This window comes from Dunckerocampus dactyliophorus, chromosome 19, assembly GCF_027744805.1.
Source record: "Dunckerocampus dactyliophorus isolate RoL2022-P2 chromosome 19, RoL_Ddac_1.1, whole genome shotgun sequence".
Classification (NCBI taxonomy): Eukaryota; Metazoa; Chordata; class Actinopteri; order Syngnathiformes; family Syngnathidae; genus Dunckerocampus; species Dunckerocampus dactyliophorus.
The window spans coordinates 2,837,418-2,863,897 of NC_072837.1; the positions used below are offsets into that span (position 1 = coordinate 2,837,418).

The 26,480-nt window shown below is 42.5% G+C and overlaps 2 protein-coding genes across 4 annotated transcripts in view; one reads left to right on the top strand and one right to left on the bottom strand.

The window, feature by feature from the left end:
* The window catches only part of usta (uronyl 2-sulfotransferase a), a 61,100-nt gene extending 51,117 nt beyond the window's left edge, over window positions 1–9,983 (top strand). Inside the window, exons 8-9 of one of the 2 annotated variants that reach the window (XR_008566945.1) lie at window positions 175–547; window positions 4,714–9,983. Coding sequence is in view for 1 of the 2 variants with exons in the window: in XM_054761720.1 (XP_054617695.1) it covers window positions 175–467 (293 nt within the window). In the remaining variant the exon portion in view is untranslated. Of the gene's footprint in view, window positions 1–174 lie in introns of both variants that reach the window. The other variant, XM_054761720.1, reaches the window with a different exon arrangement.
* slc22a16 (solute carrier family 22 member 16) lies at window positions 7,483–26,415 on the bottom strand. Of its 2 annotated transcripts, XM_054761718.1 has the most exons (9): window positions 26,164–26,415; window positions 19,591–20,067; window positions 19,389–19,506; window positions 17,453–18,011; window positions 16,923–17,050; window positions 15,481–15,590; window positions 15,307–15,406; window positions 13,639–13,828; window positions 7,483–8,603 (listed from the first exon to the last, which is right to left on the bottom strand). In XM_054761718.1, the coding sequence occupies exons 1-8, from the start codon at window positions 26,205–26,207 to the stop codon at window positions 13,643–13,645; spliced, it is 1,722 nt and encodes a 573-aa protein (XP_054617693.1). In that variant the 5' UTR covers window positions 26,208–26,415; the 3' UTR covers window positions 7,483–8,603; window positions 13,639–13,642. The 2 variants fall into 2 exon arrangements, with proteins under 2 accessions (XP_054617693.1, XP_054617694.1); XM_054761719.1 differs by lacking the exons at window positions 7,483–8,603; window positions 15,307–15,406 and having other exon boundaries at window positions 13,687–13,828; window positions 26,164–26,414.
* Window positions 26,416–26,480: the final 65 nt, after the last annotated feature.

Below are 26,480 nucleotides of genomic sequence, written 5' to 3' on the forward strand. Positions count from 1 at the left end.
AAAAATGTCATCAAAATGTCGCCCTGATTTCCATACAATATGTTGACCCAGTCCCAAAGGCGCATGTCAAGCTGTGGGAGGTTGAATTTATTTTCCACACGACGGGTCTTTAGCCAAAAGCGTGTCCGTAATGCTACATCTTATTCCAAGCTAACGTGTGTCCCTGTCCTGTAGACTACAAGAAGATGGGCAACATGACGGGCACGGTACGCAAACACACCCCCACCCTGGAGGCGCTGCAGGTGCTCTACCAACGCATGCGCTACGAGTACGAGTTCTACAACTTCATCCGGGACCAGTTCCACCTCATGAAGAAGAAAATCGGACTCAAATCCGCAGCCCGGCCGCCGGCGTACTCTCCGGATTTCCTGCGGGAGCTGGCCCTGCGGACACCCCAGCCTCTGGATGAAGACGAGGAGCTGGACACAGACACAGAGGACGCAAACAGCTGGCTTGTCCATCAGTAGCAAAAACTGTCTGAGGAGCGGACGTTGCCCTTCTTGCCCTCCATGCGGCGCCCTGAGGAAGCAACGGCGCCTCGCAAAAAGTGAGTTGGATTTGAAGTTGCGACGACCCGAATACGCGTCGCCGGACGCGCCGCTCTCGAGGTCGGCCGGCTGCAAGGACGAGGTGTTCTATTTAAACGTTGACTGGGGATCACGGAAAATCATGTTTGATATGAAGTGCGGCTTTCGTTTCTGCTCGTTGGAAGCTGTTCTTTGCTGTGTTCTCCAGGAGAGATGAAGCACAGCCACGTTTGCTGTCGGGGAAGCGCACAAATGATGGGAAAGTACATTTTTTTTAAAAAGAAAAAGCCAAACCATGACTAGAAGAGTGCCAAAACATGTTTATGTGTATCATCCAGTGCCATGTGTTTAGTAACTACATGACAGGAAGCTGTCTTCATCCACGTTTCCACCAACTCTTCCATTCCAGTGGACCCAAAAGCTGGAACTACCGTGAGGTGTCCTCATTTGCTCCCCTTCCCATTCCACTACTGTGTTCTTTCTCAGACAAATCCACCACATGATGGCGCTGTCATTCAACCCCAATGGAAAACAAACTCACTGTAGCTTTGCGGCAGGGGTGTCCAAATTGTTCAAATTGTGGCCCGCGGATGTTTTTTTTATTGGCCCGCAGCACGTTCAAAAAATATAATTGAACAAGAAAACCAAAAAAAAAAGTCCAAATAAAAAAGCAAAAATGGGGAAAAAAAAGCAGTAATTTACATTACCTTAAGAGAATAAAGTCACAATATTAAAAACAGGAAAAAAAGATGTCATCTAGCAGAAAAATGTTATCATTTCACGAGAACAAAGTAAGATTATGAGGAAAATTTTAATTAGTAGCGTAAGGTTGAAATATTGAAGAAAAAATACTTTTAAAAATATTTTTTTAATATTATGAGAAACAAACAAAACAAAGAATGAAATGAAAATTAGCTTGGGGAAAAAAAGTCTAATATTATTATCGAAATATGATGGGAATAAAAAGTCATCACGTGAGAAGAAAACATATATATATATATATATATATATTTATATAAATATATATTTTGGGGAAAATTGGTTTGGGGGAAAAAGTTATAAATAATATTTCGGGAATAAATTCAGAATATTATGCAAAGAAAATAAATCAGGAAGAAAGTTGAAATATTAGTAAAATTATTTTATAATTTTATAATTATTTTATAATTTTACCAGAATAAATAAAATATTAAGAAATAAAACATTGAGGAAAAAATTCACAATTTTACGAGAACAAACTTCTATTATTAGGAGAAAAAATAATGTCATTTCAATAAAGTTGTAATTTTTGGAAAATTCTAATATTGCCGGAAAATCGAAAAGTGAAACAAAAACAGCATCAGAAATGGAAAGACTGGCACACACCTTTACACACCTTTTAAGCACGTATGCTTAAAATGTGAGCAAGATTGGTTAAAAAACATGGCCGCCATCACCCGAAACGTCTTTGCCTGACGGGCACGGGCGAGACTTGGCAACTAAATGTCCATAAGTCATTGAGCATTTGTCTGATTATTCTAACACTTTGAGCATATCTGTAGTAGACGTATGCTACAGGAACCCTCAAGCATTTTGAGCACGACGCACAGGGGGCGCCACAGTCACGGGGAAAAATGATGACACCGTACTGCTTGTTTTATCGGCATTTACGCAGCCAGCGCCACCAGGGCAGGGTTTATTTACCAACCTGAAGTACGCCGCTTGGTGGAAACGTGGCTTGAGTGACATGAATTTTGTTGTAAAAAGGTCCAAATGAGGGTTAAACCCGGTGCACTCCGTTATGAATTCCAAGAATTCCAGCCGAGTGTGCACGTACGCCTGAGTTTCACACCCGAGTGTTTTAGCAGAGATTCAGAGTTTGGCCATTTCTTTTGGTGGCTTCACCTCGGCCGGATGCTAAAAAAAAAAAAAGAACATATTGATCTTGCTGCAAAATGAGACGACTATTGTTATTCCCGGTAAGGCATCAATCACGTAGGAGCTGAGGTCAAAGGTTAATTCAGTTGTATGCATGATGCTTAGTATTTCCTCAAATAGTGGCACTCAACTGCAAAGAATGCCCAGCCTGTCTTATGGAGGAGTTTATTTGTACAAATTCATCTTGTTCCCTCAGTAGTCTGAATAGCTAGTATCTAAAAGTACCTGGTATCTACTAGTACCTGCTATCTGCTATGTGCTAATTCACCGATGTCATGGGAAGAATAGCAAACCATGAATTAGGAACAAACAAACAAACAAACAAAACATTCACATATTTAAGCAAATGCTATGCATTTTTTACCTAAATTCATCATTTTCAGGCATAAAAATGACCAAATGAACGAAAATACAAATATAAGGCATATACTGTAAATAGATGAAATGTAGTATTGTACACTGGTCACTAGGTGTCAGTAATGTTACCGTAATGTTCGGTGAGACTCACATGGATCAGACTGGATCGCCGGAACAACAGGCTTTTATTGCAAGTTTGAATGGTCTCGCCGCTGGCACAATAATCCCTAATAGTCCCCAATAAATAATAATAAAAATTAAAAACACAGGCTACTTTTGCGCCCGTTACCCACGCAACGCTGAAAATGAACTCTGAACCCCCGACGTCACTCAGGAAGAAATGTATACTAGCACACGCAAGCACGAGTATTATTTATGTCTTCAATGGCTTATTTCCTCTTACTATGTCTACTATGTTGGTAATATGAGTGCAAAGCTGACTATAGGGGTGTTACTTCATGTCGCAAGGGCTCTAATAATGTTAACCCTTTCGGTTTTGACATTACTATTTCAAAAGGTTGCAGCTTGAAACCGCTTAGAGAGAAAGACTTACTGTGAATTAGAAAAATCAACAGTTTGTGATGGGAGTAAAAGTACTCATCTAATTTGCATATTATGCCGTCACTAGGCTCAGAATTTGTCTCCACCATACCCAGCAGGTCATCAAAATGTCTGATCCGAGGTCGTAAAAAGGTTTTCTAAGCTCTGACTACCAATAAATAAGGAATCCCACGTGGCGGAAATTCACTTATCACGGTCAGGTCTGGAACCAATTAACCGCCATAAATGAGGGCTGAGTGTATTTGAGGAAATATTCTATTTATTTATTTATTCACAGTGATAGTCAAAAGTCTGGAGACACTTCCTCGTGCTATTGAAGGAGACTGCGTCTCCAAACGTTTGACCGGCCTAACACGGGGGTGTCCAAGGTGCGGCCCTGGGGGCCATTTGCGGTCCGGAGCTTGTTTTTTTATTGGCCCGCGGCACATTGGAGAAAAAATAAATACATAAAAAATACGGTAAAAATGGCAAAATTTGAGCAAAAAGGCAAAATGTAAAGAGAAGAAGCTAAAATTTGGATACTAATTCATAATTTTAACAAAAAGTATCCTTTGATTTTCAGTATGCGGCCCTGAGGGGAAAGTTTGGACATCGCTGGCCTAAAACATATGGATGAGTTTTATTAAATTATTAAAAATGTAATTTAAAAATCCTGGATAAAAATCAAGTATATTTTCTTTCAAAAATGACCAAGAGATTTGAACACAGTATCCCATAATGCTGTGTATGAAAGCTGCCTTGCTGCCATCTTGTGGCCGCCTCGTGTTTCTGCATCGGCAGCCTCAACTGAAGCGGCAGGACACACCCAGCGCGTGGTTGATGCAGAGGCCATTATTTGAGGAACTACGCTATTTATTTATCGCGTCACAAAAAGTTTTTCCCAAATATCGCAGGTGAAGTTGCTAAGGTCAAAGGTCAAGGTACGTGTCGGTGTCAGCACTCTGCCAGGCGCAGTTTTTCCGATGATATTCTTGAAGCAATTTATGCTAACACATTGCTGTTTATATCTGTCAGCTAGCATACTGGGTCAAAGGTCGAATATAAGCGCCAGGCGCCATTTGTAGCTAAGGTCAAAGGTCAAGTCAGATCGCTCGGTACATGTTGTCTGTCGGTGCAAACGCTGCTGACTGGTGACGGCTGTGCTGCAGTTTCTTAGCGTGTCTTTACTTTGTGTGTACTTTAAAACTCTCCTGCAGCAGCTGAAGTGTAAAAAAGAAAAAAAAGCCTTGCCCAGACGACATTAAACACGAACGTGTTTCACCCTAGCTTGGTCATCTTCCACCGTGTACGCGCTTTTACGTCCTGGTTTGTGTTTTGTAATTTATTCTTTTTCTATTCGTTTTGCAACCAGATCAATTTCTCAGGAAGGAAACAGTCAACTGTGTACGAAGTCTACCAGTTCCCACATGGCGGCTATTTAAAAAAAGAATAAATACTTCTGGCATTCCACGGGAGAAGTCCAAAGAGCTCCTCTGTGCATCATTTCCCACCCCTCCAAAATAAACTTCCTCAGAACAGAGGCGCTCGTGTCTGTGGCTTCACTTGAAGGTGCTTCATTGTTTGGTTGTTGTGCTGACACATTTTAACAGCCGCATCATGCTAGGTGAGCTTGCAGCGCCCACATCCGTAGCTGACCGGTGGATAGGTGGGCTACATTTTAAGATGTGTAGCAAAGCCTGATTTTTATGCACTAAAACACGAATAAGATACAGTCAAAGTATGTTCCATTCTGGAGCAATTATTAAAAATGTAATGAAAACATATTTAATTAAATTAAGTATTTTACTTTTTTAAAAATCAACAAAAGGTTTGAACAAATATTTGCGCAATATCCCATAATGCCACACCATCAGGACCTGTGTATGAAAGCTGCCTTGCTGCCATCTTGTGGCCGCAAGATCATTTAATTCCGGAGCAAAAATGCAACTTTGTTCGCCTTAGCGGACCAGAAAGAACGCACTTTAGTGATCCTGTAGTGTAGTGACAGTAAAGTCCATTCCTTTTACTGACTCAAGCTTTTATGAGTCGCTCACGAAAGTGAATCAAAAAAAGTCATAATTGTGAGATTAAAGTCATAATTATGAGATGAAAAATCAAATTTGAGATAAAAAGTAAAAATGATGAGATAAAAAAAATCTAAATTATGAGGTAAAGTCAGATGAAAAGTAAAAATTACGAGATGAAAAATTGAAATTATGAGACAAAAAGACTTTTCATCTCATAATTTCGACTTTTTATCTCCGGTCGAGTGGAGTGTCACAGCGCGCGCTCGCACGGAGCCTCCCACAGACGTACTCTATGTGCCGTACGCGCGAAGCAAACACCTCATTGAGACGGTCTTGAACGACTCGCTCAATACTCGAGCATCTCTGGCACTGCACCACCTTAGAACCCGGTACCGGCGCCAGCAAATGATGAATGTAAATGTCCGTGTACAAAGCACACAGCAAAAATAACCCCAAATAATGTTGGCCATCGTATTTATTAAACATAAAAACCACGAGTATTTGATGCAAAGTGAATACTGTTGACGGTAAAACTGCCTGTCATCCATCAGCTGCTGCTGCACTACTACTAAATAGAAAACACAGTACACAGTACAAGAAAGTAGTGTACAAAGTATTTGCTCTTTGGTCCAAACATTTGAAATCCAGTATCAAAACACTGCACAGCCTAAACAGTTCTATCACTTCCTGTTGTACGGAAAGGACGCTCACGGAAAAGCTCCGTCCACTATTACCGGAGTTTTAAACTTTTGCGACCTTGGTGAATACAGTTCGTGATCACAACTTGTGATTACAACTCTGCAAGTGAGTGCTGAGACTTCTGCCTCAACTCGGACCCGCGAGTGGACTAAACTCACCAAAAGAGACAATCAGGTGGAGCCGACAGCCGTTACATGCAAGCTATCATGCTAGCCGCGGTTTGAAGCCTGATTTCAATAACAGGATAACATTTGGAGTTTTCCTGTGCAGCTTTTTCGGCCCACGAGGACTGGTGGGACTTTGGTGAGATACTGGTGAGAGATAAACTCGCCGTTATAACGAAGATTATTCACCGAAGGCATTGCACCACAAGTCAACGGCTAACTGACGGCGTTACCTAGCAACAGTAACAATGTCAAAGGCTCGAGGGAGAAGAAGCGCAACAAGCGGTGGCTCTAGTAGTTCTGGTCGAAGTACTCCAGATTCAGTCATATATACGGATGTTGAACAGATTCCTGAGACAACTGGAGGTGCTCACCTATTACCACAACCGCAGCCGAGACCTTACAAGGATGACACAATTAACCAGTTGACACACCTGAGTGGAAATATAGACAAAGCAACAGCGACAGCCTTGCAGAAGGTTAAACACCGCGCAAACAAGCAAGAAAGAAGTTCAATGGAAAAGAGTGAGTATACTATGGCGAAAACCATGGAGGATTATGGAAAACAGATGCAGCAACTTGTGGAGAATTCCAACTCCCTGCATCAACTAATTTACAGTTTGATAGAGACTACCAACGCCATACAAAGAGAAATGCAAGGTCTGAGAGTGGAGAATAAAAAATTACAGGAAAGTTATGATGCACTGGGAGCCACTCTCAAAAAAGAATGTGAAGAAAAGGATAAAATCATTGAGAAGCTGAAAAACACCATAGATGATATGGATCAGAACACACGAATGAATGACGTGGTCGTGACGGGACTTCGAATTAAACTGCCAGAGCAGTGGCGAATACTGAAGAACCAGACGAAAGGGATGTCGCCTCAACAGAGCAACAAGTTGTTGATTTTTTGCAATCGAAGGAGGTGGATGTAGACATCCAATCTATTGATACTTGCATCCCACTGTATGGGAGGAACCGCACTACACCCGTCATCATCGTCAAATTCACCAACAGGAAATACAAGGTTGCTCTGCTGAAACAGGGAAAGAAGCTGAAAGGAACAAATGTCTACATGAATGACCACCTGACCAAGCGCAACGCTGAGATTGCGAAGAAAGCACGTGATCTGAGGAAGCAAGGAAAGATCCAAGGAACATGGAGTGCAAACTGCAAAATCTTTATCAAAGCAAATGGAGGACCAGAGGCCAGAGTTCTTGCTGTCAAAGACATCAAGGACCTAGAAAGATATTGAGGTCTCCCAACATGGAGGAAAACAGCTTTAATATGCTACAAGAAGATCTACAATTGGACACTTTTCACTTTACAGATCACAAACAATTGGATATGGAAAAAGACATTGATCCAGACTCAAATTTTTTCTCTCACATTACAAACGACTGCCGTTATTATACGGAGGAGCAATACAACAACAGTTTTATCAACGACGACAAGTTATCCATCATACACATAAACAGCAGAAGCTTGAACGCAAACTTTACTAATATTAAACAATATTTGAATCAATTCAAAGAACCTTTCAAAGTTACAGCAATCTCAGAAACTTGGATTAATGCTAACAAAGGAATGGACTTCGAGCTGGAAGGATATGAAATGATGTGTGCAAACAGGAACAATGCAAATGGAGGAGGTGTGGCCTTATACGTGGACAAACATTTGAACTACAAAATGGTAAAGAATATGTCATTTGTCATTGATAACATTTTAGAATGTATAACAATTGAAATCTGTAAAGAAAAAAGCAAAAATGTGTTAATAAGTTGTGTGTACAGAACTCCAAAGTCAAAGATTGGAATGTTTGAGGATTGGATTAAGACAACGTTTACAGACATAGGTCAGAAAACTATTTTCATATGTGGAGACTTCAATATTGACCTCTTGAACTCACACAAGTGCAAGGAAATAGATGACTTTATAGATACAATGTATAGCTTGAGTTTATATCCTAAAATCATCAGACCAAGTAGAATAACTGACCACTGTGCCACCCTTATCCATAATATATTCACCAATGACTTGGATAACAACACCATCAGTGGCCTGCTAATTAGTGACATCAGTGATCATCTTCCAGTGTTTACAATCTACAATGAACATTATAAGAAAAAACAGGCGGAGGCAAAAAAGACTTTTCAAAGATTGCGTACAGAGGATAACATCCGTGCCTTCAAGATAGGTCTAGAAGAACAAAGTTGGGAGAGTGTCTACAGTGCAACAGATGTGGACGAGGCATATGACAGCTTCCTTGGTACTTATATGGAGCTCTACGATAAGAACTGTCCCTGGCAAGAAAAGCCCAAGAAGCAAAAGAAAAACCAGCAGCCATGGATGACAAAAGGACTAAAAAACGCCTGTAAGAAGAAGAACACATTATACAGGACATTTATCATTCAACAGACTAAAGAAGCAGAACAAAAGTATAAGACTTACAAAAACAAGTTGACAACTATCTTGAGAGTGTGTAAGAGGGAATATTATAGTCACGTACTAAATAAGAACAAAAATAACATGAGAGCAACTTGGGGCATCTTAAATAGTATTATAAAAAACAACGTTAAGAAAGCAGACTATCCTCCCTATTTCATGGTTGGAAACACTTACAGGAATGACATGAATGCGGTAGCTGAAATGTTTAATGAATATTTTGTAAATATTGGACAAAAACTGGAAGAGGAAATTCCAAAACAAGACACAATTGATGAAGGGATTGATATTATTGATAGGAATCTTAATTCTATGTTTCTCACTGCTGTAACCAAAAAGGAGATCACTGACATTGTTAACCATTTTAAGGCAAAAACATCAACTGATTGTCATGGAATGGAAATGGAAACAATTAAAAGGGTCATCAATGAGATCGCAGACCCGTTAACATATATTAGTAACTTATCATTTCAGACTGGAATATTTCCAAGCAAAATGAAAACAGCCAAGGTGGTTCCAATTTTCAAAAAAGGAGACAAACACCAATTTACAAATTATCGACCAGTTTCCTTGTTACCACAATTCTCGAAAATTGTGGAGAAGCTATTTAATAATAGGTTGGACAAATTTATTAATAAGAATGAATTATTGGCAAGTAGTCAATATGGTTACAGAGCCAACATTTCAACTTCTATGGCACTGATGGAAATCACGGAGGAAATCACTACTGCTATAGACAACAGAAGATGCGCAGCTGCAGTATTCATGGATCTGACAAAAGCTTTCGATACAATTAATCACACTATTTTAATTTCAAAATTAGAAAGGTACGGAATTAGAGGTTTAGTCTTAAATTGGGTTAAAAGCTACCTAGCAAAGAGGAAACAATTTGTAAAGCTAGGAGAATATACATCTGGGAGTCTACACAATACGTGTGGAGTACCACAGGGGTCCATACTGGGACCAAAACTGTTTAACTTGTACATTAACGACATTTGCAAAGTAACTAACAACTTAAAATTGGTCTTATTCGCCGATGATACCACTGCTTTCTGTTCTGGTGAAAGCACACAAGAACTCATTAAAAAGGTCAAGGATGAAATGGTCATATTAAAGTCATGGTTTGACAAGAACAGATTATCTCTGAATTTAAGTAAAACTAAAATAATGTTATTTGGTAATAGTAGAAAGGACACGTACGACCAAATACAAATTAATGGAACGGATATTGAAAAAGTGGAAGAATATAAATTCCTTGGGGTTATAATAGATGAAAAAATGAGTTGGAAATCTTATATTAAATATATACAACAAAAGGTGGCGAGAAATTGTATTGTATTGTATGTACTTTATTTATCCCACAGCGGGGAAATTTACTTGTTACAGCAGCAAGACAAGTAAAGAGAACAGTGTAAAGAAAGCATAGTGTCTACAACATGGTTCAGGTGGTGCAGGTGTTGTAGAGCCTGACAGCGGTCGGTATGAAGGACCTGCGGAACCTCTCCTTCTTACACCGTGGGTGTAACAGTCTGGTGCTGAAGGAGCTGCTCAGGGAAACAACAGTGTCATGTAGCGGGTGAGAGGTGTTGTTCATGATGGATGTCAGCTTAGCCAACATCCTTCTCTCCCCCACTTCCTCCACGGAGTCCAGAGGACCGTCCAGGACAGAGCTAGCTCGCCTGATCAGTCTATTTATCCTGCTCCTGTCCCTGTCCGTGCTGCCCCCTCTCCAGCAGCCCACAGCATAGAAGATGGCTGAGGCCACCACAGAGTCATAAAAGGTCCATAAAAGAGTCCTGCACACACCAAAGGACCTCAGTCTCCTCAGCAGGTGAAGGCGACTCTGGCCCTTCTTGTAGAGGGCGTGGGTGTTGACGGACCAGTCCAGCTTGTTGTTAAGGTGAACACCCAGGAATTTGTAGCTGTCTACCAACTCTATGTCCGCTCCCTGGATGTTCACCGGTGTAAAGTGAGATGTTTTCCTCTGGAAGTTAATGATCATCTCCTTTGTCTTGCTGGTGTTGAGCTGCAGCTGGTTAAACTCACTCCAGCTGACAAAGTCCCTGATGACCGTCCTGTATTCCAGATCATTCCCCTCTGAAACACAACCAACGATGGCTGTGTCGTCGGAGAACTTCTGGATGTGACACTGTGTGGAGTTGTGTGTGAAGTCCGAGGTGTAGAGGGTGAAGAGGAAAGGGGAGAGCACCGTACCCTGAGGGGCACCTGTGCTGCAGAGTACCATGTCAGACACACAGTGACGGAGCCTCACATACTGTGGTCTGTTGGTGAGGTAGTCTATAACCCATGCAGTCAGGTGTTGGTCTACTCCCACACTCTCCATCTTCACTCTGAGTAGTGCCGGCTGGATGGTGTTGAAGGCACTGGAGAAGTCAAAAAACATGACCCTCACAGCGCTCCCGCTGTCCTCCAGGTGTAGCAGTGATCTGTGCAGCAGGTAGATCACTGCGTCGTCCACTCCGATCCGAGGCCGGTAAGCAAACTGCAGGGGGTCCAGCTGAGTGCCCACCAGGGGTCGCAGGTGCTGCAGGATAATCCTCTCCATGGTCTTCATCAGGTGAGAGGTCAAGGCAACAGGCCTAAAGTGGTTAGGCTCCTTGGGACGTGGTGTCTTTGGGATCGGGACCACACAGGAGGTCTTCCACAGGGCCGGGACTTTCTCCAGGCTCAGGCTGAGGTTGAACAAGTGCCTGAGAACTCCACAGAGCTGGTCAGCACAGTCCTTGAGGATTCTGGGGCTGATGCCGTCCGGTCCCGGGGCCTTCCTTGCCTTGATCTTCCTCAACTGACTTCTCACCTGATCATCAGTTATGGAGAGGGGAGTAGAGGATGGCTGGGATGGGGATGTGGGGGTGAAGAGTGGTGAGTTGGTAGGGGAGGGAGGGAGGGCAGACTCAAATCTGTTAAAAAACAGATTGAGTTCATCTGCCCAGATCTTGTCCCCACTGGCTTGGTCTCTCCCCACTCCTTTACCATGGCCTGTGATGGTCTGCAGGCCTCTCCAGACTTCCCTGGCATTATTCTCCTCCAGCCGCTTCTCCAGTTTCCTCCTGTAGCAGTCCTTCCCCTTCCTGATCTTGTGCCGGAGTTCCCTCTGGACTCTGCATAACTCCTCCTTGTCCCCCGAGTTGAAGACCCTCTTCTTCTTGTTCAGCAGGGCCTTAATCTCGGAGGTCACCCAGGGTTTGTTGTTGGGAAAACACCGCACCAACTTGGAGGGCACAGTGTTCTCCACACAGAAGTTTATATAGTCTGTGATGCAGTGCGTCATGCTGTCAACGTCACTGCCATGGGGACTACAGAGCGCTTCCCAGTCTGTTGTCTGGAAGCAGTCTCTTAGCCTAGCACTGCTCTCCTCAGACCACTGCTTCACAGGCCTCTTCACAGGGGGTTGTCTATTCACTACTGGAGTGTAGTCTGTGACGAGATGGACGAGGTTGTGATCAGAACGACCCAGCGGGGGGAGGGGGGATGAGGTGTATGCATCCTTGATGTTTGCATACAGGAGGTCCAAAGTTTTATTGTCTCTAGTGTGGCATCTGACATACTGGGTGAAGGTGGGAAGAGCAGAGGACAGGGAAGCATGATTGAAGTCACCGGAGATGAGGAGGAGGGATTGGGGGTGCTGGTTCTATATACTACCAATATTTCTATATTGAATAAAGCAAAATATCTTCTTGATCAAAAATCACTCCACACTCTGTACTGTTCCTTAGTATTACCATATCTAACGTATTGTGTGGAGATATGGGGAAATAATTACAAAAGCAATCTTCACTCACTCACTGTACTGCAAAAAAGATCTGTAAGAATCATTCACAATGCCAAGTATAGAGAACATACAAACCCTTTATTTTTAAAATCACAGATATTAAAATTCGCAGATTTAGTACACTTTCAAACCGCTAGAATAATGTATAAAGTTAATAATAACTCGTTACCCAAAAATCTAATCAAGTATTTCTCAATCAGAGAGGAGAAATATGATCTTAGAGGAAAATTAAACCTAAAACATTTATATGCGAGAACAACGCTGAAAACCCACAGCATTTTCGTGTGTGGAATTAAATTATGGAACGGATTGAGTAAAGAACTCAAACAATGTACAGAGATGAGCAAATTCAAAAAACAATACAAGCAGTTGATGTTTGCTAAATACAAGGCAGAAGAGTCCTGATTGTTCTGTCAGGTTTGTTATTTTATTTTATTTTATTTTATTTTCTATTTTATTTTATTTTATTTTTTATTTATATAATTAAATTTGATTTCTTATTTATTTATTTTTATTTATTTTTTTTTTATAATTTTCTTTGTTGTGTTTAAAAAAAAAAAAAAAAAAGGAAAGGGAGAAGAAAAAAAAAAAAAAAAGCTTTGTTCTTATTTATTTATTTATTTATTTAGTATTGTCATCATTATCATTATTATGAATGTTCTCTCTTTTTTTGGGGGGGGAGGGTTATCTCACCGTTATCTATTATGTGTTATCCTGACTATCACTGAAAACATGACATGGAATCCAGGAAGTGAACTACATGTACTGTACTAGATGTAGAATGGATGGGGGGTAGGATTAAATAAGCTTTGCTTCTTCCTACTCCTTTTGGACATGTGGAACTGTCAAAGAATGATTCATGAGATGTATTCCATTGTAACCTTCATGTTCAAATAAACTAAACCAAACCAAACCAAAACCAAACCATATTTGCCCTGAGAATGGAAGAAAAAGTCAATCCCGAAAAGAAAATAAGGCAGTTTTGGCGTAACGTTCTACGATTTAGTGTATGGCTCTGAAGTGTTTTTTTCCGTATGTGTTTAAAAGCCAAAGATTCATTGTTCATTCACAGATATCGTTTAAGACTAAATAGCTGCTCTCTTTGCAGTTACACGTGAGCAAGTGGGGTAAGTCAACAGCGCCAGTCTGTCATTCACATGTTAACATACTTTGTCACACGTGCTGCTTCATCTCCACCCCGTCCTCAGCATCCTTCCCTCTTGGCGTGGGCCTCTTCTTCCCGGGGCTGTGCCCCAAAGCCTCGGCCTCCTCCAAGGTGGTGGTCAGGGGCCGGCCCAGGGTCTCAGGTAACAACATGGTCAGGATTCCAATGATGAAGGCCAGGATGCCCACGATTAACTGATTACAAAGAAGAAGAAGGCAAAGAATAATCAAAATATTAAGAATAAATATTGCAGTTTTACAAGAATAAGGTGAATAAAATGCATACAATTTCTAAGAAAAATGTTGTAATATTACTGCGTTAATTACTTTATTGCTTCATTTTCCTTTGTTTTTCTTCCTCAAATCGTACGTACATTTTTAAACGGCTTCATTCTTATAGTATTAGGATTTCCAGATGAAAAAAATGCAACTTTTTTCTTTAAAAAGATAAGATAAAGATTTTTTTTTTAATGCAACTATTGAAAAATGTTTCCTCAAAGAAATGCACTTTTTTTTTCTTTAAAAATCAGATTTTTATTTTTTTTAATAAAATGTTATGTTATAATTTTTTTCTTAAAAAATACTTTTCATAATTTTATCACTTTTCTGTAAAAAAAAAAAAAAATGTTATTCTTGCATTACAACTTTTACCCCCCCCCCAAAAAGACTTGATTCATATATTACATTTTTCTCCAAAAATAAGAAATGTTATGTTGCAAGATATATTATGACTTTTGTTTTTTAAAAAGTGTGACTTCATTTTTTTTTAGTACTATTAAAACTTTTTCTTTTTTTTATTATTATTTTTATTTATATTTATTAATACTTTTTCACAACTTTATTCTCAGATTACAACTTGTTTCTAAAAAAAACCCCAACCATTTCTGGAAGTTACCAAATGAAGAAAAAAAAGTTCGTTCTTGTAATGACTTATCGAAACAATGATTTATCTAAAAAAAAAAAAAACAACAAAAAAACATGATTTTATATTTATAAAATTATTTTTGTAAAATTATGTCTTTATATGATAAGTTATATATTAATTATTTGTAAATTATTTAACTTTAAATGACTTTATTCTCATAATATTTTCCACCAAAAATGCACCTTTTTTTTGATAAAAATAAAAATAAAAAATAAAAATAAAAATTATTTTTTTAAATAAATTTATTTGTTTATATAAATTTAGATCTATTTATTTAAAAAAAAATAAAAAAATGTTCTTTTCTTTTTGTATTTTTTTCAGGGAAAAAAATAATTTTATCACTTTTTTTCTGGCAAAAAAAAAAAGATATTATATTCTTGTAGTAGTACAACTTTTATCGTAAAGAAAATACAACTTCATTCATGGATTACAACTTTTTTCTCCCCAAAATATGAAAAACATTTTATGTCATGACTTTAACTTTTTTTTAAAGGCTTCGTTTTTTGTAATATTAAATCCTTAAATTTTAACATGATATTAAATATTGTTTTTTGCACAAATTCATGTATTCCAAAAATAAAAATTGCAATATTCCAACTTAAGTACTACTATTCTTGCAATATTAAGACTTGTATTTAAAATTGAAAATATAACGTTTATCTTTTATCTGTGCGCCTTCGTTCTTGTAGCAATACGTAATTGAACTTGTATCGTCCTGTGACCGTGGCCCCCGGTACTCCTTTGTGACCTGTGGAAGGTAGAGCCACACGTCGGCCAGGTAGACACAGAACGGCGCCACCACGCTGCCCACGCGACACATCATGCTGCCGCTGCCCACTGCCAGAGACCTGCCAGGATGACCGAGACGATCATGTGCGATCTGATGGACACCGATGGACGCTCAAGCTTATGTTGGCCGTACCTGATGATGGTGGGGTACAGCTCACACGTGTAGAGATAGATGAGGCCGAAGGCGATGGCGATGGCGAACTTTCCAATCATGCAGAGTGCGATGGCCAGCGCCTCGATGTCCTGGACACAGGTGAGTTATAGCAACATATAAATGCCACGAAACACATCCATCACTCGTCACTCATCACTCGTCACTCGTGCCATTTGCTTTGTTTCACGTTGGAAACGTAAATTCAAAAAGTCGACATTATGAGATGAAAACTGAGATAAAACATCATAATTATGAGATAAAACATTGAAATTTGGAGGTATGACATGAAAAGCTATCATTATGAGATAAGAAAGCCATGAGATAAAAAGTCGAAATTAGGAGTTAAAAAGTCAAAATGATGACATGAAAAGTTTTACTGTAATTATGAGATAAGAAAGTCATCAGATAAAAACTCAAAATTATGAGATTAGGAAAATCATAATTATAAGACAAAAAGTCGAAATCATTAGATAAGAAAAAGCATCATTATGAAATAGGAAAGTCATAATTGTGAGATAAAAAGTGTTGAGATTAAAAAAATCGAAATTATGAGATAAAAAGGAAAAATTATTAGATTAAAAAGTCAAAAATACCAGAAAAAAGTCCAAATTAGGAGATAAAAAAATCATAATCATGAGATAAAAAGTTAAAATATTGAGATAAAAATGTCAAAATTACGAGATAAAAAGTCATGAGATAAAAAAGTCCAAATTAGGAGATAAAGTCAGATGAATCGTCAATAAAGTGATAATATTGAGATAAAGTCGTGACATAAATAGTCAAAATCATGACATAAAAAGTCCTAATTAAAAGATAGGAAATTTATAATTGTGAGATAAAGAGCCCATATTATGAGATAAAAAGTCACAGTTATGACATGAAAAGTCCAAATGATATCAGTCATAATTTGGACTTTTTCTCCCATAATGATGACTCGCCATTGGGATGTTTGTTTTCTTTCAGGCTTCCACGCATCGCTCATATAAAGGTGTAAATAAATACCTGTAGTCTGTCTATTTAGCACATTCACCGGTACCACAAGCGGGTCACAACGTGAAACAGACAGCGACACCCGCTGCTAAAGATAGACTCAGCGAAAGCTGATCCCATCCAAGATGATTTATTAATAAACTACGGCTGTGGATGCGATGGTCTGTTCCTTTCATTCACCGCAAACTGCGGCTTTACCAGGAAGTGCTTGTATCGTCTTACCGGTGTAAGGTAAGTATGGTCATTAATTATTAATAGCCTACATCCACCGGCCACACATACTGTGCTGGAAAATGCGGTTGCCGTGGTAACGCACCAGCGTTGTTTGGCCGTGTTCCCAAGGCCGTGTTAACTTGGACTTTGTGTCGCTGCTGTTTGCCAAGTCAGCCGCAGCCTACGTCTGTCGCATAACACACACGCTGAGTACGTACAGCAGGGACCACGATGATGAGCATGCACGCCATCCCGGCCAGCAGCAACGCCGGAGCGCACGTCTTCTTCCGACCAATGCGGTCCATCGCAAAGCAGCCCACCAGATAGGAGGGAAGCTCCACCGCACCTGCAGGCAGCCAATCACAGCAGGTCTTAGTCAGCAGTTACTAAGACACCACCACACCCGATCCGGGCCACCCAAATAACACCCCCGAATACCAGGAAGTGGCTTCGGGTGGCGAGCTGCTTGTTGTGTTTACGTGACTTAAACGTAACATTTGGTACATCACATGCTAACATGCTAACATGCTAGTGCTAATGGTCAACAGAACACACCTAGCCACCTACAGCACACCCGTGTGCAGGATGCAGCGTGTCATCGTCCACGGAAAAATAGCATTTATCTCCACGTTTTAGCTAAAAATAAACAGATATTTTTTGAGCGTATGTTTATTTGAGTTTGACTTTTTTTTACAATCTTTTCTCCATTTTTTCACTGAATAGCGCTGATATATTCCAATATACTTGCCAGCCAGGAAGAGGTTAATGTACTGGTTCCCTCCCAGGTTGACGGAGCCCAGCGAGAAGACGTAGTATCCCAGGCTGCCGATGAACCAGATGGCCCACACGGTGCACGTACGCCCCGCCATCCTCCAGCTGCCAAACAAATCCAAGATGGACAGCTTCTTCTCCGCCTCGGCCGGCTTCTCATCCGCCGCCTCCTTCTCCAGCAGAGCTTTGCCGTTTTGTTCCGACTCCAGGAGCTCCTCCACCTTCAGCCGCGACTCCAGGCCGTTGATGCGGGCCATGTGGTCCAGGAGGGTCTGGGCTTCCTTGTAGCGACCCTTGGCGATGAGGTAAAAGGGCGTCTCGGGGAACTTCCAGCAGAAGAGCAGGAAGGGCGAGGTGCACAAGGAGAGGATGATCTGGTAGATCCACCACACGCGCACCAAGTAGCCGGTCAGAGCCACCACCATGATGCCCACTGCGAAGGCGGCATGCACGTGCATGGAGGTCCACGTGCGCACCTTGATGCCAGTGAACTCTGTCACGTAGACAAACACCACAACCAGATAGCCGCTGGACGCCTGGTAGAAGAAGGAAGTAGATGTTCACATGCACTCGCTCCAGGCACCGTCAAACCATCTGAAATTCCACCTCAAGCTTCCCTTTCACGCATGAGGAAGAATGTGATGATGACCATAGAATCATACAGGATGTCCACAAAACATCTGTGTTCACTTTCATGGGGAAAACAACACAACAACGTTTTCTACTCGACAACAAACATTTTGCAATAATGTTTATTACATTAGTTTAGTTTTAATTCTCTTTTTTATTCCCAAATAAATTCATATATTGATCAAGTTGACATACGAAACAAAAACATCTCAAGATTCATTCTGGTTGCTTTTGTTTTTGTCCCAAAAAACAAGAATTCATTTTATTCTTTTGTTGTTATATTAAAATTGTAAAACTTAAATTAAAAAAAATAAGATTTTTTTTTGTTTTAGTTTATTTATTTATTCAAAAATAAATAAATAAAAATAAAAATATTTATATACTTTCTGAATCAGAAGATTCCATTCTAGTTGTTTTTGCTTTTGTCCAGAAAAAAAAGAATTTTCTTAATTTTTTATGTTAAAATTGTAAAAGTTAAAAAATTAAGAAATTAAAATAAAATTTAAAAAAAATTGTGTTTGTTTTATTTTTTTAAATACTGTACACAGGACACACAAAAACTACAACAAAACATCTTAAGATTGTTCTGGTTGTTTTTGCTTTTGATGTGTTTTTGGAACAAAAAAAAAGTCTTCATTCTGAGATTAACATTTTTTTTTAAATTGTTTTTTGTGTTTCTGATAAATAAAGCTTGCTTCATTTTTCTAATAATCTAAAAATTATATTCATAAAAAATACATGTTGCTGTTTAATTTTTTTTTTATTTCATCAAACAAGAAAAAAATGGTCTTCAATTTTCTGATGAAAATGTAACAACTCCTAAAAAATACGACTGAATTATTATTTTTTCCAATATTTTCTTTCCGAGTCAACATTAAATTTCTTTTCTTTTTTTTTTTCTTTTTTTTTTTTTACATTTCTCTGAAAACCCCCCCATAATGCATCCATGCAAGAGTGCATCAACTGCATGTGAGGGTAACTTTGACTGAGTTGCATGGTGAAGGTGGAGGACTTTAAATAGCGTACATAATGTATTAGTGTGTGATGCACGCGGCTCACTTAAAGCCGTGTAAAGCCCTCCAGCGCGTGCCTGCACGGCCATCCTGCATGAAGTGCGAGTTGTTTACCACGTCAGCGCGTGGCCGCATGTGAAACACAACAGCTGAGTGGCAGGGAGGGTGGGAGGCGCTTTTTAACAGGCCGTACTGTGAGCGGAATGATTGGAAGAGCTTCTGCGCACATAATCTCTTACTCAAGTGGAGACGCACAAACGATACACTCACCATGGCCAGGAGGAAGCGCAGCACCGCAAAGTAGTAGTAGTTTTTGGAGAAGGCCACCAACACGCCGAGGGCAAACTGACAGACGCTGGTGAACATGAGGATCTTCACTCGTCCCACCCTGAAGTTCACAGATGTCATTGTAGTGCTTGACTGGCCTTTCTCCGGGTCTGTCCCCTCTTAAACACCTCCTGCCTATGCTTACCTGTCAGCAATGTCCCCAAAAACGAGAGCCCCGACCAGCACCCCCAACATGAAGGTGGGCTGGCACAGCTTGGCCAGCCAAGCTCTATCACAGACCAGGTCCCAGTCGGTCACGATGCTCTGGTACACCTCACTGTGGTCATAAGCAAAGTTCCCATCGCAGACCTGCACCGTTGTGTTGCCATCAAAGTTGTACGTAAAGTCTCTGGGGTCCGTGCGCAAGGCTCGCTGGCACCGGCTCAGCTCCCACTGCCGCCCTTGATGAGTCCTCACCACCAAAGGTCCTGTCCCAGCTTTGAAGGCCGGCAGGAAGTCCTCCACTTTATATCCTGTCAAGTTGCCGTACAAGACTTCTGTGACGTTGCCGGGGACGCCGCAGACAAAGTTGGGGGTCTCCACCAGGAAGACGGAGGCCAGGTAGTGGATCCCGCAGGACGTGGCTTGGAAGGTGGCCGCAAAGTACACACATGCCTGAAACCTGCGGATGCAGAGAACACCTTTGAGGTAAAGACGGATGGTAGCTCACGGATCGCGCTCACTTCATACGGACAACTTGTTAGCGTGTACTAGCGTGTACTTGTTAGCGTGTACTAGCGTGTACTTGTTAGCGTGTACTAGCGTGTACTGAAAAATATGTATTTCATACAGATTTTGGAGATACATGCTTTTTGCTGGACAGTCATAGATAAACCATGTATCTTCACATTTTGGTAAATGAAAAAAAAAAAAATATATATATATATATATATATATATATAAATGAAAATATCTTTTATTCTCAAAAATAATTGAAAACATTTTTATATACATTTTGGAGATACCTGCTTTTCACTAGACAGCAATATGTCCAATGAAAACCATTTATCTCAAAAGTTTGGAAAATATATGATAAAATATGAAATAATGATATATATAAACCATATATAATATATATCAATTATTATATAATAATATTTTTTAAATATATTCATTGTAAAAAAAAAAGACAGGTGTTCCTAATCACATTGTCATGTTCTGTGTTCTGCTCTGCTGCCCTCTGTCGTTTATTTGTTGCAGCACATCCCTGAACATGACCCAGCCCTAATTACACACACCTGCAGCTCATTACCACCGGCCTACTTAAGCTCCAGCCAAACTCCAGACCGGTGCCAGATTGTACTCCTTGACAACCTGCTCCCTGTACCTGCTCCTTACCCTGCTCTCTGGCTCCCCGCTTACCTGTACCTACCTGCTACCCCTTTTTGTGATCTTCTCCTGTAAGGTTTGCCTGCAGTGTATTTTTGTTATTTCTAGTTTTATCCTAACAGCCTTTTGCTGTTAGTGTTTTTTGTTATGGACTCTTACCTTGTTGGATTTTCCTTATTTGTACTTTGTATTTTTGCTTTGGACTCTTTTGTATATTAAATTGTTCTTTTGTACTTTCTGCCTCCCTTGTCTGCATTTGGGATCCTAAAATACTCGCCGTGTTCCACGGCCGCCCATGACAGAACAATCTGGCCAGAACATGGATCCCGCAGACATGGAACAATTCCGAAAAGCCCTGACACACCAAGGACACATGGTTGGAAGCCATGAGAAGTCGCTCCAAGGGATCCTGGAAGCCATTTCTGTTCTCTCTGCTAACATGGAAGCATTAAATCAACGACTGGGATGTTCCGCTCCGATTCCGCCACCAGAGGTCGGTACAACCACTACCATGAGTGATTCCGCTGCTGCCACAGCTGCAAGCACACCTGCTGCTCATCAAGCTCGTGAGCCCAGTATCCCTCACCCTCCTCGCTTCTCTGGTGACTCTGATTCCTGTAACCAGTTTCTACATCAATGTTCGTTAGTTTTTGATCAACAACCTACAGCTTACTCCTCTGATCAAGCTAAAGTAGCCTTCATAATGAGCTTGCTTGCGGGTAGAGCTGCCACTTGGGCCCTGGCCATAAGTACTTCTATGCCCGCCATCCGTACCTCCTTACCATTATTTTTAGAGGAGATAAGAAGGGTGTTTCATCACCCTATCCGGGGTTTAGAAGCCACCAATCGCCTGTTGGACTTAAAACAAAGAGGACAATCTGTGGCCGATTTTTCCATTGACTTCCGTGTGCTCGCAGCAGCAAGCGGATATCCCGATACCGTGCTCCGGGGTATCTTCCGGAGGGCTCTTAGTGCCCGCATTAAGGATGAGCTAATAGCCAAGGATAATACTACATCGCTTGATGACTTGATAAACTTAGCGATTTGTTTAGACAACCGAGTAAAGGAGAGAATCAGGGACTATGCAGAGGAGGGATACCAGGTTCATACACCGATACCACATTCGCCCACGGAGCAGAGGAGTACTCACCCCATCAAGGTTGATGGTGATACGGAGGTTCCAATGCAGCTGGGAGGACGACGACTAGCCGCCGAGGAGAGAGCCCGTCGCCGTCGCCTGAACCTGTGCCTGTATTGCGGTAACCCAGGTCATCGGCTTCTTCAATGCCCCATCCGTCCAGTTCGTCGCCAAGGGTCGACTCCAGGAGCACCATTGGCACAACTATCGCTATCCAGTATCGATCCTCCCGTCACCAGCAGCCAGTCCTCAGCTGGGATTTGTGAGTACCCCCAGGAAGTGATCGACACAGGCAATGAGTCCCTGAGACGTCTCCAGGTCAAGGGGATTATTACAGGGGGGGGCAGAAATGTGACTGTAACCGCACTAGTTGACTCCGGTGCCGATGACTGCTTTTTGGATACGTCATTCGTTGAGAAACATAATATCCCAGTGATTAAGCTATCCCCTCCGAAGGAGGTTCTGTCTTTAGATGGACGTCTTCTAGCAGTAGTCACGTATCAGACCGAACCTCTTTCTCTGCAATTGTCGGGTAATCACTCAGAGGATTAGCTTCTTTATTATGCCTTCCCAAGCAGCTCCACTAGTGTTAGGGTTACCGTGGCTCAAACTCCACAATCCTGCCGTAGATTGGACTAAGATGAACATAGTCAACTGGAGTACGTTCTGCCACGCTAACTGCCTTAGGTCTGCCATTTCCGAGGTTTCCGTTAAACCACTTCCGGTAGAGGAGATTAACCTCACCAATGTGCCTGAGGAATATCATTATTTGAAACAAGTATTTAGTAAGGATCGTGCACAGACACTTCCACCTCATAGACCGTATGATTGCTCGATAGAATTACTAGCCAACACCACATTACCCAGCGCTAAGCTCTATAATATTTCTGGGCCGGAACAAAAGGCTCTTAAGGACTATATCTCTGCCTCGCTAGCTTCCGGTCTCATCCGTCCTTCTTCCTCTCCTCTCGGTGCGGGTTTCTTTTTTGTTGCCAAGAAGGACAAGTCCTTGCGCCCCTGTATCGATTATCGGGGTTTGAACAGTATTACGGTACGTAATAGTTATTCGCTCCCTCTCATGGACTCTGCCTTTTCCGCTCTCCATTCGGCACGGATCTTTTCGAAACTGGACCTCCGTAATGCCTACCACTTAGTGCGCATTAAGGATGGAGACGAGGGGAAGACCGCGTTTAACACTCCGCTGGGGCACTTTGAGTATCTTGTCATGCCCTTCGGTCTTACTAACGCCCCAGCGGTGTTCCAGAATCTGATTAACGACGTTTTAAGCGATATGATTAATCTGTTTTGCTTCGTGTATCTTGATGATATTCTGATTTTCTCTAGGAATCTACAAGAACACACTACGCATGTCAAACTCGTTCAACACCTCCTTGAAAATAGGTTGTATGTTAAAGCTGAGAAGTGTGATTTCCATGCCACATCAGTGCCGTTCCTGGGGTACATCGTGGAGAAGGGTCAATTGCGTGCCGATCCCGCCAAGATTCAGGCGGTGGTCGAATGGCCAACTCCTAAATCAAGGAAGCACTTACAGAGGTTCCTAGGGTTCGCCAACTTCTACAGGCGATTTATCCGCAATTTCAGCAGTAAGGCAGGACCTCTGACTAGGCTTACATCTCTTAAGGTTCCGTTTGTGTGGACCCCAGAGGCAGAGACGGCTTTCTGTAATCTGAAATCGTTATTCACATCAGCACCTGTGCTCGTTCATCCTGATCCTAACCTGCAATTTTTTGTAGAGGTCGACGCATCGGATACGGGAGTGGGAGCCGTCCTGTCCCAGCGATCCTCGGTCGACCAGAGGCTGCACCCCTGCGCCTTCTTCTCTCGTCGCCTCACACAGGCTGAGAGCAACTATGATGTGGGTAACAGGGAGCTGCTGGCCATCGTTCTGGCGCTGCGGGAGTGGCGTCATTGGCTGGAGGGTGCTACACTTCCGTTCATAGTCATCACGGACCATAAGAACTTGTCATACATCCGCACCGCTCAAAGACTCAATTCTCGACAAGCCCGCTGGTCATTATTCCTCACCCGTTTCAATTTTTCAATCACTTACAGACCCGGTTCTCGCAATGTCAAGCCCGATGCCCTATCAAGAGTCTTCAGCCCCACGGAGGAGGGAAAGGCACCAGAGACTATCATACCTGTGGCTCGAGTGTTGGGTGCACTCCAGTGGGAGGTGGAGAGGAAGGTGTCGGAAGCAACAGATGGGAGGAGACCACCAGAGGGCTGCCCCCCAGGAAGACTGTTCGTCCCAGAGGAGCTCAGGTCAGAGGTACTACAATGGGGTCACACGTCTAAAGTAACCTGCCACCCGGGACTCAAACGGACGCTATACGCACTGGCGCAAAGATTCTGGTGGCCTTCTATGGCGGCGGACGCCAAGGAGTTCGTCGCGGCCTGCTCTGTCTGTGCCAGGAGTAAGTCTTCAAACCGACCACCAGCCGGCCTGCTCCAACCATTACCCATCCCCGCCCGGCCCTGGTCTCACATATCCTTGGACTTCATTACCGGTTTACCTGCCTCTAGGGGGAACACGACAGTATTGAACATTGTGGACCGGTTTTCTAAGATGGCTCATTTCATTGCACTACCTGGACTACCTACATCCCTGGACACAGCTCGTCTGCTGGTGAGACACATTTTTCGTATTCACGGCATTCCCACGAACATCGTCTCAGACAGGGGTCCCCAGTTCACGTCCAGAGTCTGGAAGGCATTCTGCAAGATGCTGGGGGCCTCGGTCAGTCTTTCTTCCGGTCACCATCCCCAGACCAACGGCCAGACAGAGCGGGCCAACCAGGACCTGGAGGCTGCCCTTCGTTGCGTTTGTCACCGGCATCCATCTTCCTGGGCCCCCCACCTCCCCTGGGTGGAGTACGCACACAACACGCTTGTCAGCTCTGCCATAGGTATGTCACCCTTTAAGGTCGCTTACGGATATCAGCCCCCACTGTTCCCTTCACAGGAGGCGGAAGTTGCAGTGCCATCCGTGCAGGTTCATCTACGCCGAGCCCGGAGGATTTGGAGAGAGACAGTCGCTGCACTAGGCCGCACGGCGGCACGAAATCGACGGCTGGCTGACCGTCACAGGATCCCAGCTCCCACTTATCAGGTTGGCGATGAGGTCTGGTTATCATCCAAGGACTTACCTTTAGCAGGGACTAATAGGAAGCTGGCGCCCAGATTTGTGGGTCCCTACACTGTGGACTCCATCATCAACCCCTCCTCCGTGAGACTCAAACTGCCATCCAGTCTCAAAGTACACCCAGTGTTCCACGTCTCCTGTCTCAAGCCTGTATCTACCAGTCACCTGTGCCCTCCGGTCGAGGCTCCGCCCCCGCCGCGCCTGATCGATGGCCACCCAGCCTACACTGTGAAGGCCATTTTGGACTCCCGAAGGAGGGGCAGAGGGTTCAGTATCTGGTCGACTGGGAGGGTTATGGTCCTGAGGAGCGTTCATGGATCTCCCGCTCCCTTATCTTGGATCCGTCCCTCATTAGCGACTTCCACCGTCTCCATCCTGACAAGCCAGGTAAGCCGCCAGGCGGCGCCTTATAAGAGGGGGGCATACTGTCATGTTCTGTGTTCTGCTCTGCTGCCCTCTGTCGTTTATTTGTTGCAGCACATCCCTGAACATGACCCAGCCCTAATTACACACACCTGCAGCTCATTACCACCGGCCTACTTAAGCTCCAGCCAAACTCCAGACCGGTGCCAGATTGTACTCCTTGACAACCTGCTCCCTGTACCTGCTCCTTACCCTGCTCTCTGGCTCCCCGCTTACCTGTACCTACCTGCTACCCCTTTTTGTGATCTTCTCCTGTAAGGTTTGCCTGCAGTGTATTTTTTTTATTTCTAGTTTTATCCTAACAGCCTTTTGCTGTTAGTGTTTTTTGTTATGGACTCTTACCTTGTTGGATTTTCCTTATTTGTACTTTGTATTTTTGCTTTGGACTCTTTTGTATATTAAATTGTTCTTTTGTACTTTCTGCCTCCCTTGTCTGCATTTGGGATCCTAAAATACTCGCCGTGTTCCACGGCCGCCCATGACACACATGACTAATACATTCAAATTCAGACTAAACCACCAGAAAAACATGCGAAACAAAGGCGACACAATTATTACAATAATAATCACAATAATCTGTCCATGGCGACCACAAGGTGACGTTACTTTTCCAACAAAGCCCCCTCCGGTGATGTGCAAACATAAAACAATAAAAGTTTGCGTACCTTTTGAAATGTCCCAGCTCGTCAAATATCCTCTCAATGGTCATTTTGCCAGGAGGGTCTCCGTGTGTGTGTGTGTGTGTGTGGATCCACTGCGTGTCCACGTCGACTGCTGCACAAATTTGGACAGGAGTGAGTGGGTGGGAGGACCACGCACGCAACACACACACACACACACACACACGGGTTTATAAGTACTATGGAGGACACTTCTCTCCAAACAAGTTTTTTGGTGTATTAGGCACACCTTTGGTGTATTAGGCACACCTTTCTGCTTGTTTCCCAGAGGCATGGCATATCAAAAAATCTGGTTTGGGCTG